Here is a 13,489-nt window from a genome sequence, read left to right as displayed (position 1 = left end):
AGGGGAAAAGCAGAGTTTCATTTCGAAACCTCAGAATCTGCATGTGGGGAAGCGATTCCTAAAAAGCATTGCAGTGACGATAGAAGGGCATGTCTCCGACGATGCCCGGTCACTGGGCGCGGCTCGAGCGGGAATGGGCCCCTGGCTAAGATGAACATGCCCAGTGAGGCTCAGAGGCACCAGCGAGGCTCAGAGGCACCTGCTGGGCTCTCCAGGGGTGGGGGAATCCCTGCCCTCCCCCCCCAGGTGACACCCGTGGGTAAGGCTTGATAGTATAAAAGGCTATGCAGGGCGTTCACACAGGACAGGGTCACAAAGCTGAGGCACCGAGCAACATCAAGGCGCTACAGAACGCCGGGGTGCGTCGAGGCAAGAAGAAACAAGAAAAAAACAATACCACTTAAGGAAGAAAAAACACTACAGCTATACAAGGAGGACACCAAGCAAGGCCAAGGCGGGATACACAGGCAACGGCACACGCTACACAATCACATCTCCGAGAGCCTCACACGCCCCAACAGAAATGTACACTTAAGGTGTGAACACCCCAAAAAGCTACGGGAGGAGGACAGGTGCCGCCGCGCAATCCCCGCGCTCCGCTCGACAGCCTGCACTGAAGCGCGCCAGGGAGCGGGGTCCGCCATGATGGCACGGGTCGCGCTGATGCTGCTGGCCCTGCTCCACGCTATCAGCCAATCGGAGCGCAAGCCCGGAGCTGCGGCCTCCCCCGTGCACAAGCCCAAGTGGGAAGAGTGCAAACAGCAGTCAAGACGGCTCTACCAACACGCCAGGAATGTGTACCATGCCACCAAGGTGAGTGTCCAGGACTTTAAGTGGACCAGGGCTAAGCACCAGTAGTCTCTGAGATGGGCTCCCAAGCGGGGCCCACGCCGACTAGCCCCAGCCAGGCAGACCTCTCAGGCAGCCTTTTAGCCGAGGGCGGCACGGTAACACGGCTGCCTGCAGGTGTCAGCTTTTCGGATTAGAAAAAAGAAAAGGCATTGCCTTCTAATCCAAAATGCTGACACCTGAAGTCTAAACCTGCTGCTTGATGACTCTTTATTCAGAAACACGAGGAGGGCTGGGTTGGCCAGCCTCTACCTTTGTTTCTGAGTAAAGAGCTAACTTGCAGCAGGAAGCCCATTAACCGTGCTTGATTAAAGGGCTTCTACAGCGAATCCCGCAGGCAATTCTTTAACCAAGGCTCCTTGAATTCAAGGGCTGGGGGTGGCTCGGGGCTCTTGTTTGGGGGCGTGTCCTTAGCGCTCGTATTTAGGCCACGCCCCTAACGAGAGCCCTCTCTCAATTTACCACCCCACTTAAAGCACTGTGAGAGTCCCTCCTACTGCCTTGTCCTGGCGGGCTATCTCCTCCAAGGCCTTGGGGGGTCTTCATCCTGCCCCTTTCTACTCCTCTCTAACCCTTCTTATTTCATTCTTCCCCTCCTGTTCGTTTGTCTTATCCCTTCTCTTACTTCGGTAACGGTTGCCGCTCCCTTTCCCTTTCTTATTTCCCTTTCCTTATTAGCTACGTGCGTTGCTTTCATTCCTCTTCTAGTTGCTTCTCCCCGTTTTCTTTGGTAACGCATTCTCTCATATAACGACTCTCCCCCAATCTCTTTGCCATCCTTTTTTTTATCCCATCCACCCCCTTGCCTAGAATACAGGAAAGCCTGTTAAACATTTCTCAGGCACGTATCGAGAAGTTGGGATGTTCACATAACATTTCCTATGCAGTGGCGCGCATTTATCTCCTGCAAGCAGTTTATTTATTCTCTACGCATTTAATAAACGAGTTAGAAAATGGCCACTCGCTGTTTATTTCGCCCATTTGCATTTGTCATGCCACATACATGCCTGGGTAGCGCTTAGCAAATGCTTAGTTTGCTTGTTCATACAGGAGCTGCCTTTTATTTTGACTACGGTTGCCCTTCCTACATGTTCTCTTGTGTGTCTCTCTCTGGTTGCCTTGTGGCTATTAGGTGGTAAGGCAAAAATTAGGTATGAAGAAGGACACACAGGGCCTGCTGTAGAAAAACATTTTACAATGGTGCAATCCCATTAGGAAACGCTATGTGAATCAGGCAAACAACAGGTTGTGCTTGTTTGTTTATTTGCCCATTCATTGACCATCCTTGGCCGTGCTACTCACTATAGCCATTCCCACCCGCTACCGGTCCCGTACCGGTCAAAACACAACCCGCTGGCATCTCTTTGAGTCTAGCTCTGTGCTTTCTAAGCAGCCTTCTGAAATGTAATGACTTACTAGCATCTATAAACCAGCTCTCAATGTCATACACCTTTCTTAACTAAGTGTGCCTTCAGCCACTTAAGGTGTGTCCTTGCATCTGTTCCTTGCACTCAATTCCAGTTAAAACACACATTGGCAAAGCCAACAGCTGTGGCTCAGGTCTAGGCATTAGATAGGCATCTGTGAGGCACTGCTATTATATGCCTAGGTACACACACCATTTGTCAGCTGTTACCAGGTACCACCTGGGCCTCATTACGAGTATGGAGGTAGCCCTGCCGCTTTTAGCGGCATGGCTACACCCATACCGGGTTCCAGGAATGAGGAATTACCGTGCCATTCCGACCTTGGAGGGCCTGGTAATTCCCTTTCCTGGGACCCAGACCCGGTACATCCCCATTCCCATTTGAGCCACCATGGGGCTCAATGGGAATGGGGAGGATGCTAACAATGGGCCCGTTAATAACTGCCCCTAGCATCCTGGTCTGCTAGTGGGTCCCGCTAAGGACGCCTGGTTTTACCAGACGTCCTTAGCGGGACCCCCGAGCAGACCTCGTAATGAGGCAGTAGAGGGTTAACAGCGCCGGCAGCTCCACCAGCGCCATTAACCCTCTACCGCCTTCCCCGTAATGTGTCTGAAAAATGTGGATCCCATACCTACACAAAAGTCTGAACTTTTGGCATTTCCAACGATTGTTATTTCCTTCATTCTTTTCCCTCCATGCCTCTCTTATTTTTCCTAGTTCATTTATATGAATTTATACAGTGCCTTCAGAAAAGTGCTGTGCACAATTAAATAATCAGACACAAAAATAGAGGCAATTACATAGTTGATAACTTGTAATTCCTGTCAAGGAGACAGGTTTTAAGAGGAAAACCAAAGGAAAGAAGAGTATGAGCAAAACAAACCGGAAAAGGAAGGACGTTCCAAAATGTGGGCACCAAGGAAGAAAAGGAAGGAAAGCGATATTGGGCACAAGAGGGACAAGGGCCTGTCACTAGAAGCAGCAAAGAGGAGATAAGTGTGTTCGAGCTCAGGGGAGCTCAATTAATAAGCAGTGCGACCACTGGAACATCGAGGGGGTGTGCAAACAAGAAGCAGGTACGTATCACTGCCCTGCATTGTGCAGCTACAGAGAGCTGTGCTTTGGTAGGTGTGTTCACAATGTGAATGCATTGTTTGAGGAGAATGTTTGGGGATAGTGGGAAAGAAACTCCACTTACTGGTGCGGCTTTAACATTTTTCAATGCTATTGGTTTAATGTTTGAGAACATGGAAATTAATTACATGGGGTTTTTAGATCTTTTTTTGTTGCCTTCTTCTTTAGTATTTTCCATTTAGTCTGAGGTTTAAAGTTATGCTTACTGTATACATAGCTCATTTGTCTCTTAACCTTTGGATACAATGGGCCTCATGACAAGTTTGCAGGTCTGGAAATAAGGGTGCCCTTGTTTCGGGACCGGCAAACTACATGTTTGCCTGCTGGAGCCGTTGTGCTCGACAGGGCTGACCCTGCCGGGCGCAGCGGTCACAGTAAGCAAACCCGTCACAGAAGCACCGGCACCGTTAACAACGGTGCCGGTGCTTCCATGACCCGACTCCCATAGATACATTTATTGGTGCTTGACTTCCCTGCCGCCGTACACGTAATGAGCCGGTGTCATCGGGAAGTCAGGCGCTGGTACGTTTTTACGGGTCTGACGGCAATCCACGGGTAGCACCGGCAGGGTTAGCGCCGGACCCGTCATGAGGCCCAATTTGTCTGCTTGTCTTCCATTTTGTCTTTTGAATCCGTTTTTTGTTGCCTGTTTTTAGGATTGTGTTATATTTGTACAGTTTGTAAATGTGTGTAAGGTTGATAAATGTAACCATAAACACAATAAAGAAAAAAAGGGGGAGGGAAGAGTGTGGGTGGGCACATACAGCAGCATGAAAGGCAGAAGATAGCCAGTGGCAAGGCCAGGCATGCATTAACAGCAAAGCACAACGAGTGCAGCTGCCGACAGGCGGGAAAAGAGAGGCAATGAAGAGAGGCGCGCGGGCCATGCTTGAGAGGAGTGGGGAAGGCAAGTAACTGAAGGAGAAACAGACTGGAGCGGAGCAAGGCCATAGGCAGGGAGGCCAACAAGAAGAAAGAGCACAGCTCCAAAGTACGAGTAAGAGTTTAAGAGGCAGAAAAGGTCGCACCTTAGGAATATTGTCACGCTGATAATGGCAGGTGCGAGCACATGAAAGGGATGGACCAGAAACAACACTTAGTTACACTCAGATAGAGAGCGAGTAATGATATGCCCGTTGCTCTCTCTCACTCATTATCTTACGCCAGCCCTGGTATAGTTCTTTATTCCTTCCCTTTGTCTCTCATTCTGCAGCTTCATCCATTGTCTCCTATTCCTTAACTTTCACATTCCATTTACTCTTTCACTCTTTTTCTCTCTCATTCCTTTCCTTTCAAAATTCACTTTCACTGCCAACCTTTCAGTTCCATTTAGTATTTTCCTCTCATTTACTTTCTCTCGCCAGCCATTTCTCGCATATTTATTTCCCATTCCTTTGCTAGTACCTTCCCGTCTCTTTCAGTCATTTCTTTCCCCCTGTCCCTTTTCTCTTCCATTCCTTTTCTTTCACATTTCTCTTCTATTAGACTCTTTTTTCTCCCATTTCCTTTTATTTGAGTCCCTTTCCCTTTTATTTCTCCCCTCCCTTCTCCTTGCTCTCACAATCTTGATCTCTGTTATTCCACCGCTGCCACATTCTTTTCCGCTCACATTCCCAGCCTGCCTCCCATTCCCTTTCTGTTCTCTTTCCCATGAATTCCTTATCCACTATTCCTTTTATATCGTCTCTTATTACTTTTTCTTTATGTTTGTTTATTTTATGTGACTTCTTTTGTGCTTTACACCGACGCACTTTGCAAAATGTAATGACATGGGGAAAGATAAGGATATGATGACAAAGCCCTAAGCAGAGGCACAACAGAGAGAAAAAAGAATGAACGAATACCAAAGAAAAGTGAACATGATCTAACTGCACTTTATAAAAAAGAAATCTATCTGGCTAAACAAACCTCCTTTGACTCTCGCATATCCCAAGCTAAATCTAACATGAAAGAACTCTTCTCTATACTTAAAGAAGTAGAAACCCCCATACTACCCCCTGATACTTGCATCAAAGATAAAAATTGGTGCTCTGAAATTCCAAACGCCTTGGCAAATAAGATCGTGACCCTTCAAAGCAAAATGCCAAGCAAAAAAGATGCCCTAAAAGATACTCTCCCTTCCAAAATTCAGGTTAAGCGTTCGACCACAGATCCCACCAGCTTCAAGTTCTCCAAAGTCAACACTCTTGACGTAGAAAAAAATGATCCTGTCTTTGAAACCATCTAACTGCCAGGCAGATCTGTGCCCAGCACAGCTCATCAATGATGCCGCCCACGACCGCTCACCCTTTATCACTAAACTGATCAATGCATCTTTCAACACTGGCTCCATCCCCTCTAATTTAAAACAATCCTGGGTACTTCCACTACTAAAAAAACCTACGCTGGACCCAGCCATACCCACAAATTACCGACCCATAACTACTGTTCCCTTCTTACTAAAAATCCTCAACAAGGTTGTCTATGTACAAATACAGAAGCACCTGGAAGAACACCACCTCTTAGGATCCAGACAATCAGGGTTCCGTCCTCAACACGGGACTGAAACCACACTTATTGACCTAAAAGCTCAGCTTGATACACTCAGGGACAAAGGACAAGTTGCCCTGCTCCTCCTCCTTGACTTATCTGCAGCTTTCGATTTGGTCGACCACTCTGTTCTATGCTCACACCTCCATAAGGCAGCACACTTCTCCCCCGAGGCCATTGCATGGATCACCTCATTCCTCAACGGAAGAACTATGAGGGTCTTCTGTCCCACTGCTGCAGCAGACCCTATTCCCATCACTTGTGGTGTCCCACAGGGCTCCTGCGTCTCCCCCATATTGTGAAACATATTTACCAAGCCCCTCTTCGATGATTTGGATAATCTTGGTATCACCTACACTAACTACGCAGATGATACCTAGATGCTCCTTCCGCTTTCTGGAGATTATTGAGAGGATTTGGCCTTGCTAAATAGGGTGTACACCATCATTCAGGCATGGATGGCCACTCATGGACTATGCCTGAATGATGAGAAAACAGAGCTTATCATCCTGGGCACCACGTCCAGCTTAAAGCAACTTAGCCCTGCCTACAATTCCTTCATGATAGATGGGAACAATATCAAAGTTGGACAGGAGGTCAAAACATTGGGTCTCTATTTAGATTCCAACCTTTCCTTTAAAAGACAAGTGAGTTCCCTGGCCTCCTCAACTGCATACACGTGCAAATTAATCCGCTCAGCCAAACCATTTCTGTCAGACACTAGCTGCCTCACACTCGCTAGAGCCCTTATAATTTCCTCAACAAAAGCGTAGTATTATCGCTGAGAAGATTCAACAATTATAGAAGCCCTGTTACAGCAGTACTATCCCATCAAGTGTATAGCCAGCTGAGGAGTACCAGCATTGCCCCATTTCAAATATGGCAGCTCTACTAGAAAGTGCTGGCTCATACGCCTCCGCTCCCCGCCCATAGCATTCACCCTCACCACGTGCACACTCAGAGACATGCAAACAGTCTCCCTGCCCCTGCTCCCTGCCCCCTCCCTCGCTTTGCATCTGTACCTCCATTTCTAAAAATCCTTCTGGGTTGGGTGTACCTCTACATCTGTTCAACCCTCTTGCCAAGATGGGTGCACAGATGTACAAATACACCCAAACCAAAACGATTTTTAGAAATTGAGGGACAGACTTGTTTTGCATCTGTGCCTCCATTTCTAAAAATCGTTTTGGGTTGGGTGTACCTCTACATCTGTGCACTTTGGTGCACAGATGTAGAAGTATACCCAACCCAAAACGATTTTTAGAAATTGAGGGACAGATGCAAAGCAAGAGCCTCTTGCTTTGCATGGGTCCCACAATTTCTAAACATAATTTTTCCCCGGCTTTTACCCGCGCCGCCAGAGAGAGACACAGTATGGATGGAACAAAGGGCCATCCATACTACGTCTCTTCTCTCCGGCTAGGGGGGGTGGAGGGGCTCGTGCCCCGCAGCCCCCCGTACTCGGTGCCCCTGCCAAATGCAGAGTTTCAAAAGGATACTCAGTAAAAACCACCTGGTTTTGTGTGGAGGGAATTTCGTCCACACAAAGCCATCAGTGCATGAAATATTTACCACATGCAGTAATATGGAACCCCCATGGAGTCCAGTGGTGGCTCTTCCCGCTCCCGCATGCTTTCTGCGTGCAGTAACAGCATTGCCAGCACAGTACAGCAGACTCCTAATGTTTGCCTTTGGCTAATGGGGGGTGCATGTTCTGCCCAGGCTAGCTTAAAGCCCGGGATAAACCCGTCCCTGTGTCCCCTCCATAATCAGGACACCCCTCAACTGCCACGAGGCCCTGCAAACGGCTTTACAGAAACAGATTTCTATTAGCGATTCCTGTTTAAAGGATGATTTCTTGGGTTTCTAAATCTATTAAAGGTTGATACGATTTTGGGAGAGGAATGGAATATTTTAGGAGTCATTATTAGTAGGGATGCTTAGTGGATTGATTCGAATGGAAATGTAATTGTTGAATCGAATTGGTGGTCTTATGAAATGTACTGGTTTCGGGAATGATTTTTGTGCTTTATGTATGAATTATCTAGGAGTATATGTTTGTATTGAAAGGTTGACATGTTTCAGCCATAAAGAAAAGTTGCCATTTGCCTAGATTGCACATCCGTACACTTAGCTCTGTGCTCGATTGTGTGCATTTACACATTTGCATATTTAGGGCAGTCATAGCATTGCTGCCCTTTCTCCCCCTCAAGGCGGGTTATTTGCAGACCACCCTCTAGCCGCTTTTTGGGCGAGGAGTGTCGCCCTAGGGCAGGGAGCAGCACCCATGGGTGCTTTCTAGGCCTATGCATGTAAAGTATGCTGTGGGGGGGCAGTGACAGGATGTTATGAAGACTTTGGCTCATGATGGCTGTTGCCTTCCTTCTCGTGCAGACTTCCCAGCGCATCACCCCAACAGTGGACATCCCCCGAATCCACTGTGACGACGGCTGCGACCCCTGGAGCCTGAGACGGGAGAAGAAGGTAAGTCGCACCCCCACGTGCCCACCCCTGCATGAACGGTATGGGGGGGTCACCTGGGGTATGGTACCCATGGCACTGCCCTTGCATCCCCTGGGTCAGAGATCCCACGGTCCATGCCAAGGACAGAAAGCAAACAGACCTTGGCTGCAAGGGCCGTTATCTGCGCTTCACACCACTTTCCGCCTCAATATGTCTCATCATATATTGCTGCTTCCATGGGCTCGCGGAATGTCCGCTTTACTTTATTTAGGGGGGTCGGTGCAGGGTGGGGGTCTTCTACATTTCCCATGTATGGGGGTTAGGGTTAGTGCTGACCAAACACTTCCAAGACATTACACATATTTAAAGGTGCCTAAAGGCAATCCACATTGCAGTGTGGGCTGTAAAAATCACAAGTGAATCACCAAATTCTAGAAGTCCCTAAGTAGCTGGGAAGGACCGAGTCACCCATCAGAAAATAAGAGTAGCGTCGGCACAATACAAGATCGAAAGTACAAAGACTCCGACTAGATTACCTCCAGTACAGAAAGATCAAGCTCACAAAGCAGAAACAGGCTATCACTGAATCTTAGGATCAATATCAGTATTGTGCTCCCTGAAGAAGAGCAAGTGCTCGAAACATCTGTAGGCGGTGGGATGTCTCGGCATAAACATAAACATGCTTGTGACTATACAATGAAGTGAAAACAATCAGTTTGGGAATTCGGCTTCTACAACAGTTTAAAAACATGACATTGTTTTATACTTAACTAGTAGTAAACTGCAGAGCCACTGACCCTCAGAGATGCCTGAATAAAAAAAGGGAGAACTGAGGTGAAGAGGGAACAGGAGGCAGGAAGGAATAAAAACCGAGAAAAGAGATATAGCATAGTGGGAGTGAGGGAGTGAAGGTAGGAGAGAGAGAGACATGTAGGAGATATTAGTGAGGGGGAAAGCAGGAAGGAGAGAGCAAGAGATGGGAGCCATGCGCAGGGTATAGAGGAGGAAGAGTTTAAAGCGACTGAGCGAGGGAGTGAAGTGGATAGAAGGGAAGAGACTGGGGGCAAACACTGATCTGAGAGTGGTAGCAGATGTGAGGAGGGAGTGGTCTGGGGTGAGAAGGAGGAAAAGCACAGATGGACGGGGAGACGCGTTCCTTATGATTGAGGGTGGGGCGCTGGGGAGAGGGAAGGGAGCATAATGGATGAGAAGGAAGGAAGAGAGTGGAGGAGGGGCGTGATATGGCAGAAGTGTGAAGAGATAGCAGGGGGGAGAGGCAATGGGTGCGGGGGTAGGTGGGTGCAGGGCTGAGGTAGTGGGGGCGTTAGTAGAGGAGGGGGGGCAGCGCAGTCAGCAATTCTTTATATCCGTACCAGGATAAGAAAGGGAGCGGCCTATGTGGTCATGAAAGCTAGCAGCCAATTACATAATATAATGCACCTCCAGCTGTGCATTATAAGGTTAATTAAAGTCACACAGGAGCTCTGATTGATTTGATGTATTTAAACGTATTAGGCACACACAACCAACAAGCACCTTCAAGGCGCTTTGCATATAAAGCGTGAGAACTCAGGCCAAATGAACTCCGGAGGGACTTTTAACAGCCATATAATGTATGTTTTGGGTGCTCGGTATCCTTTATGATGCAAACACATGTCAAACATTGATCTATTCTCTATTGGAATTATCCAGCATAGCAATGTAGAGGTCATTAACCTTAGTGGTAAACTTTAGATGAACCAGGATTTTACAAAGTTCCGACCCTTGCGAGGTGTGAGGGTGGGCCTAAGAGCAGGGTTGGGCCTTGGGATGGAGATGGGCCCAGAATTGTGAAAGGGCCTTGGGCAAGATACTCGATTCTGGGATGGCCTTGGCCTTGGGGCAGGGATTGGCCTCGAAATGGGGCTAGGCCTCTGGCCAGTGGTGGGCTTAGATGCAAGGAGGGACCACAGGGCGGGGATGGGCCTTGGAGCAGTCGTGGCCTCGGTCAGGGATAACTTCAGAGGGGGTGGTGGTCTCAGGTGAGGATGGGCATTAGGGTCGCCCTGGTGGCATTATTGGCACATTATACATTTATTCTGGACTGTGATTGATGCGTCTATGATGGTAGTAAGAAGTTGTCGTTTTCGCAAGAGCCTGTCACGTGTACGCTGTATTGCCTGCCTAAGAGCGTGGCCTCTCTGTGTCTCACTATCTTCCGGTCCCCCTCACTCCTGCAGAGATGCCTGCATCCGGTGCTTCGGGTCCTGCACTGGTATATTGCTGTCTTCACGTCGGTGAAAGTCGACACCAGCATCGAGGCAGAAGTGATTGCCGTAAAGAACGGCATGGAGAACCTTAAGGTGAGACAGAGCCCTGGTGCAAGGGGGGTGATGCTCTTGGGGGGCCAGAGACTGGGCCGGGCAAGCTTCCCCCGGTGCTGACCCATTAAAACACAGGCAGAGAGTCCACAGCCGTAATAGGAGTCCAGCGGTAGCCGTGTTGGTAAAAACAGCACGGCTGCTGCCGGAGTCAGAGGATATCCGGGAATGCAAGGCACCCCCTTTAGACATCATTGCACTCCCAGTCTTTACTACCCCTACTAACGTAAACATGTCAGGCTGCTTCTTACTGGTAATCCCAAAAAGTGGACTTCCACAGTCCTTGGTGTGTCTCTGGCCTCCATGGTGTGTGTCTGCATGCCACTTACTGAGCGCGCCACATACATATGAGGCAGGCGTGTGCTCCTGCTGCCAATGCGGTTCCTCTGGTGCCATGTATAGCCCTTAAAGCTCGGGCGGGGCGGATGAAGATGTGTCGGGGCTGGTGGGCGACCCCATTGGAAACAGTCCGAGGCAGCCATAAGGTGCTTACATTACTCTAGAGTCAAAAGACTGCAGCCGGGCTGAAGCTTGTCAAAGGGCAGGCAGCTTGCGGGGAGCTGAAACACTGAGGAGCTCATGTTCGAGTTCCCTGTAGATTACTCCCCGACCTGCCACATTTACAAGTTTGCATAGGCACGTCCCCTCTGTGCAATTTTCCACTTTAACTCGGCGGAGTGCAAACGTGGAGTGTAAAAAGGTGACATACATGCTTGTACTCCACCCCTTTGCACTCCACCGTGCACAATGAGAAACATTGCCAGCCATGTGCACATGGCAGGCATAATTGTAATGGCTTCCTATGGAGTCTGCCTGCTTTTTACTGGTGCAAAAAAAGGCAGGCTGATTCCACAGGAATCATCAGTATTTGCGTGAGCATGAAAATGCATGCTGGTGCAAATTCTTCGGTATTTGCATGACGGAGAGCAAGGCCGAGGCAGAATTGTAGCTTATGATCCCCATTCCTCTCCGCCATGCAAATTGTAAAATATGAGCCGTAACGTAAATGAAATGCCTAAAAGCCTTAGCCAGGGCTGTTACGCGTTGTATTTACATTACGGCTCAGCTAATTGCCTACTGAATCGCTTTTTCTCTGCAAGGGGCTAATATAGATTAAGCCGGTGTAAAAAGGCAACAGGGTGAGAAGAACCATGCTGGATACTGAAACGCATAAGGGAGGTGACGGCCTGAAGGCGCGAGCAAAGGCGACCTGTAACGCGTGCGCTGTAAAACGCAGATTACTAACATAGAGGAAACCAGAGTAGAAACGCAGCAAGGTGAGAAGAACACTGCTGGCAAAGGCGACCTGTAACGCGTGCGCTGTAAAGCGCAGATTACTAATGTAGAAGAAACCAGAGTAAAAAGGCAGCAAGGTGAGAAGAACCCTGCTGGATACTGAAAAGCCTAAGGGAGGTGAAGGCCTGAAGGCGCGAGCAAAGGCAGCCTGTAACGAGTGCGCCGTAGAGCGTACACTTAATGTCCTAAATGAAAGGTTCATGTTGCTGTGTTATGAGACTGCCAACACGTGGCAGCTACTGCCCGTCCCCTCGAGCTCAGGGCCCATTTCTGGTGAAAAGTTGAAAGGCCCGACGTGGAGAGAAGCAGAAGAACTGGGTTGAGAAATGTTCGTTATCTGTGTATATGTTCCCTCTCTATGGAAACGCCCTTCCTCAGTGTCCATACGCTGTGTATATGTGATGTCTGTTGCTTGCTTTACTAGTATTACGCCACTACATGGCCATCTCACAGCCTCGACTGTGGAGAGGAAGGGTCTGTGTGATGGCAGCGAGGTGTCCTGCTGCTGCGGGTGCTGGGCCTGCCTCATGCAAGCAAAGCGTGGACGGCTGCTGCCAGGTGTGTGTGTGTGTGTGTGTGGGTGGGGGCCTGTAGTGCTGCTTGTCCTGTGGGATGTCCAGCTGCTGCAGGTACTGTACCAGTTCTCTGGGCTGTGGAAGCTTGCGCTGCTGCCCTATCTGCTAGGTAGTAGCAGGGGGAGCCTGGTCTTTGGTAACACGTGCTGTCTGCTTGCTCCTTCTCAGGGCCACCTGGAAGCCGCTACTGGCCTGCACATCGCCCCTGTGCCGCCACCCACCGTGGACGAATGGGAGAGAGAGGTATTCATGAAGGAGGTCGCCGAGAACCTGCTCACCTTCTCAAGCCTTGTGGCCCGTATTTTCCACCCGGGTAACCCGGCACACCACGCTGTGCAGTAACCTCAGTGAAAGACCGCCCAGGCCACCTGCCCTGGAGGGATGCTTGGCTCACCCCGTCTTTGTGTAGCACAAGATCATGAGGGCAGCCATTTATGTACGTTGACTACAGCAGGGAATCTCTGCTGATAGCCATTACTTTTATTTAATTGAAAATAACGTTTTTATGTAAAAAAAAATGTTTGCCTCTTCACAGAAGGAGATGTCACACACCTCCGTGCGTGGAGTATTAGTACATACCTTATAAATATGTGCCCAGGTGTGCAACCATCAACTCGGTAACCGAGTTCTAACGCGCCTGGATCTTTGTTTTACTTTGAGCTATTTATGTATTTATGTATATATTTAATAAGCAACATTTGCAGACAAGCCATTTCTTAGGCCAAGGGAAGTAAACTGTGCTCAGTGCATATTGCATTTCTATTCATAAAATGTTTTTAAAAACAGCTGGATTGGGGCGAAAAGTTGTTATTGTGCCCATGTCTGCTATTTATTGGGTTTGAGTTGGAAAACTTGA

General features: G+C 48.7%; 1 protein-coding gene across 1 annotated transcript; it reads left to right on the top strand.

The window, feature by feature from the left end:
• The first annotated feature begins 319 nt into the window (after positions 1-319).
• IL23A (interleukin 23 subunit alpha) lies at positions 320-13,052 on the top strand. The gene is made up of 4 exons (XM_069652840.1): positions 320-813; positions 8,334-8,423; positions 10,622-10,744; positions 12,802-13,052. Exons 1-4 carry the CDS (start codon positions 643-645, stop codon positions 12,973-12,975), a joined length of 558 nt encoding a protein of 185 aa, XP_069508941.1. The 5' UTR covers positions 320-642; the 3' UTR covers positions 12,976-13,052.
• The last annotated feature ends 437 nt before the right edge of the window (positions 13,053-13,489 follow it).

The sequence above is a fragment of the Ambystoma mexicanum genome, chromosome 3q (genome assembly GCF_040938575.1).
Source record: "Ambystoma mexicanum isolate Mex_15411 chromosome 3q, UKY_AmexF1_1, whole genome shotgun sequence".
In the NCBI taxonomy this organism is placed as follows: Eukaryota; Metazoa; Chordata; class Amphibia; order Caudata; family Ambystomatidae; genus Ambystoma; species Ambystoma mexicanum.
Note: the sequence above shows the minus strand (reverse complement) of the source record. Positions and strands in the feature narration are given on the sequence as shown.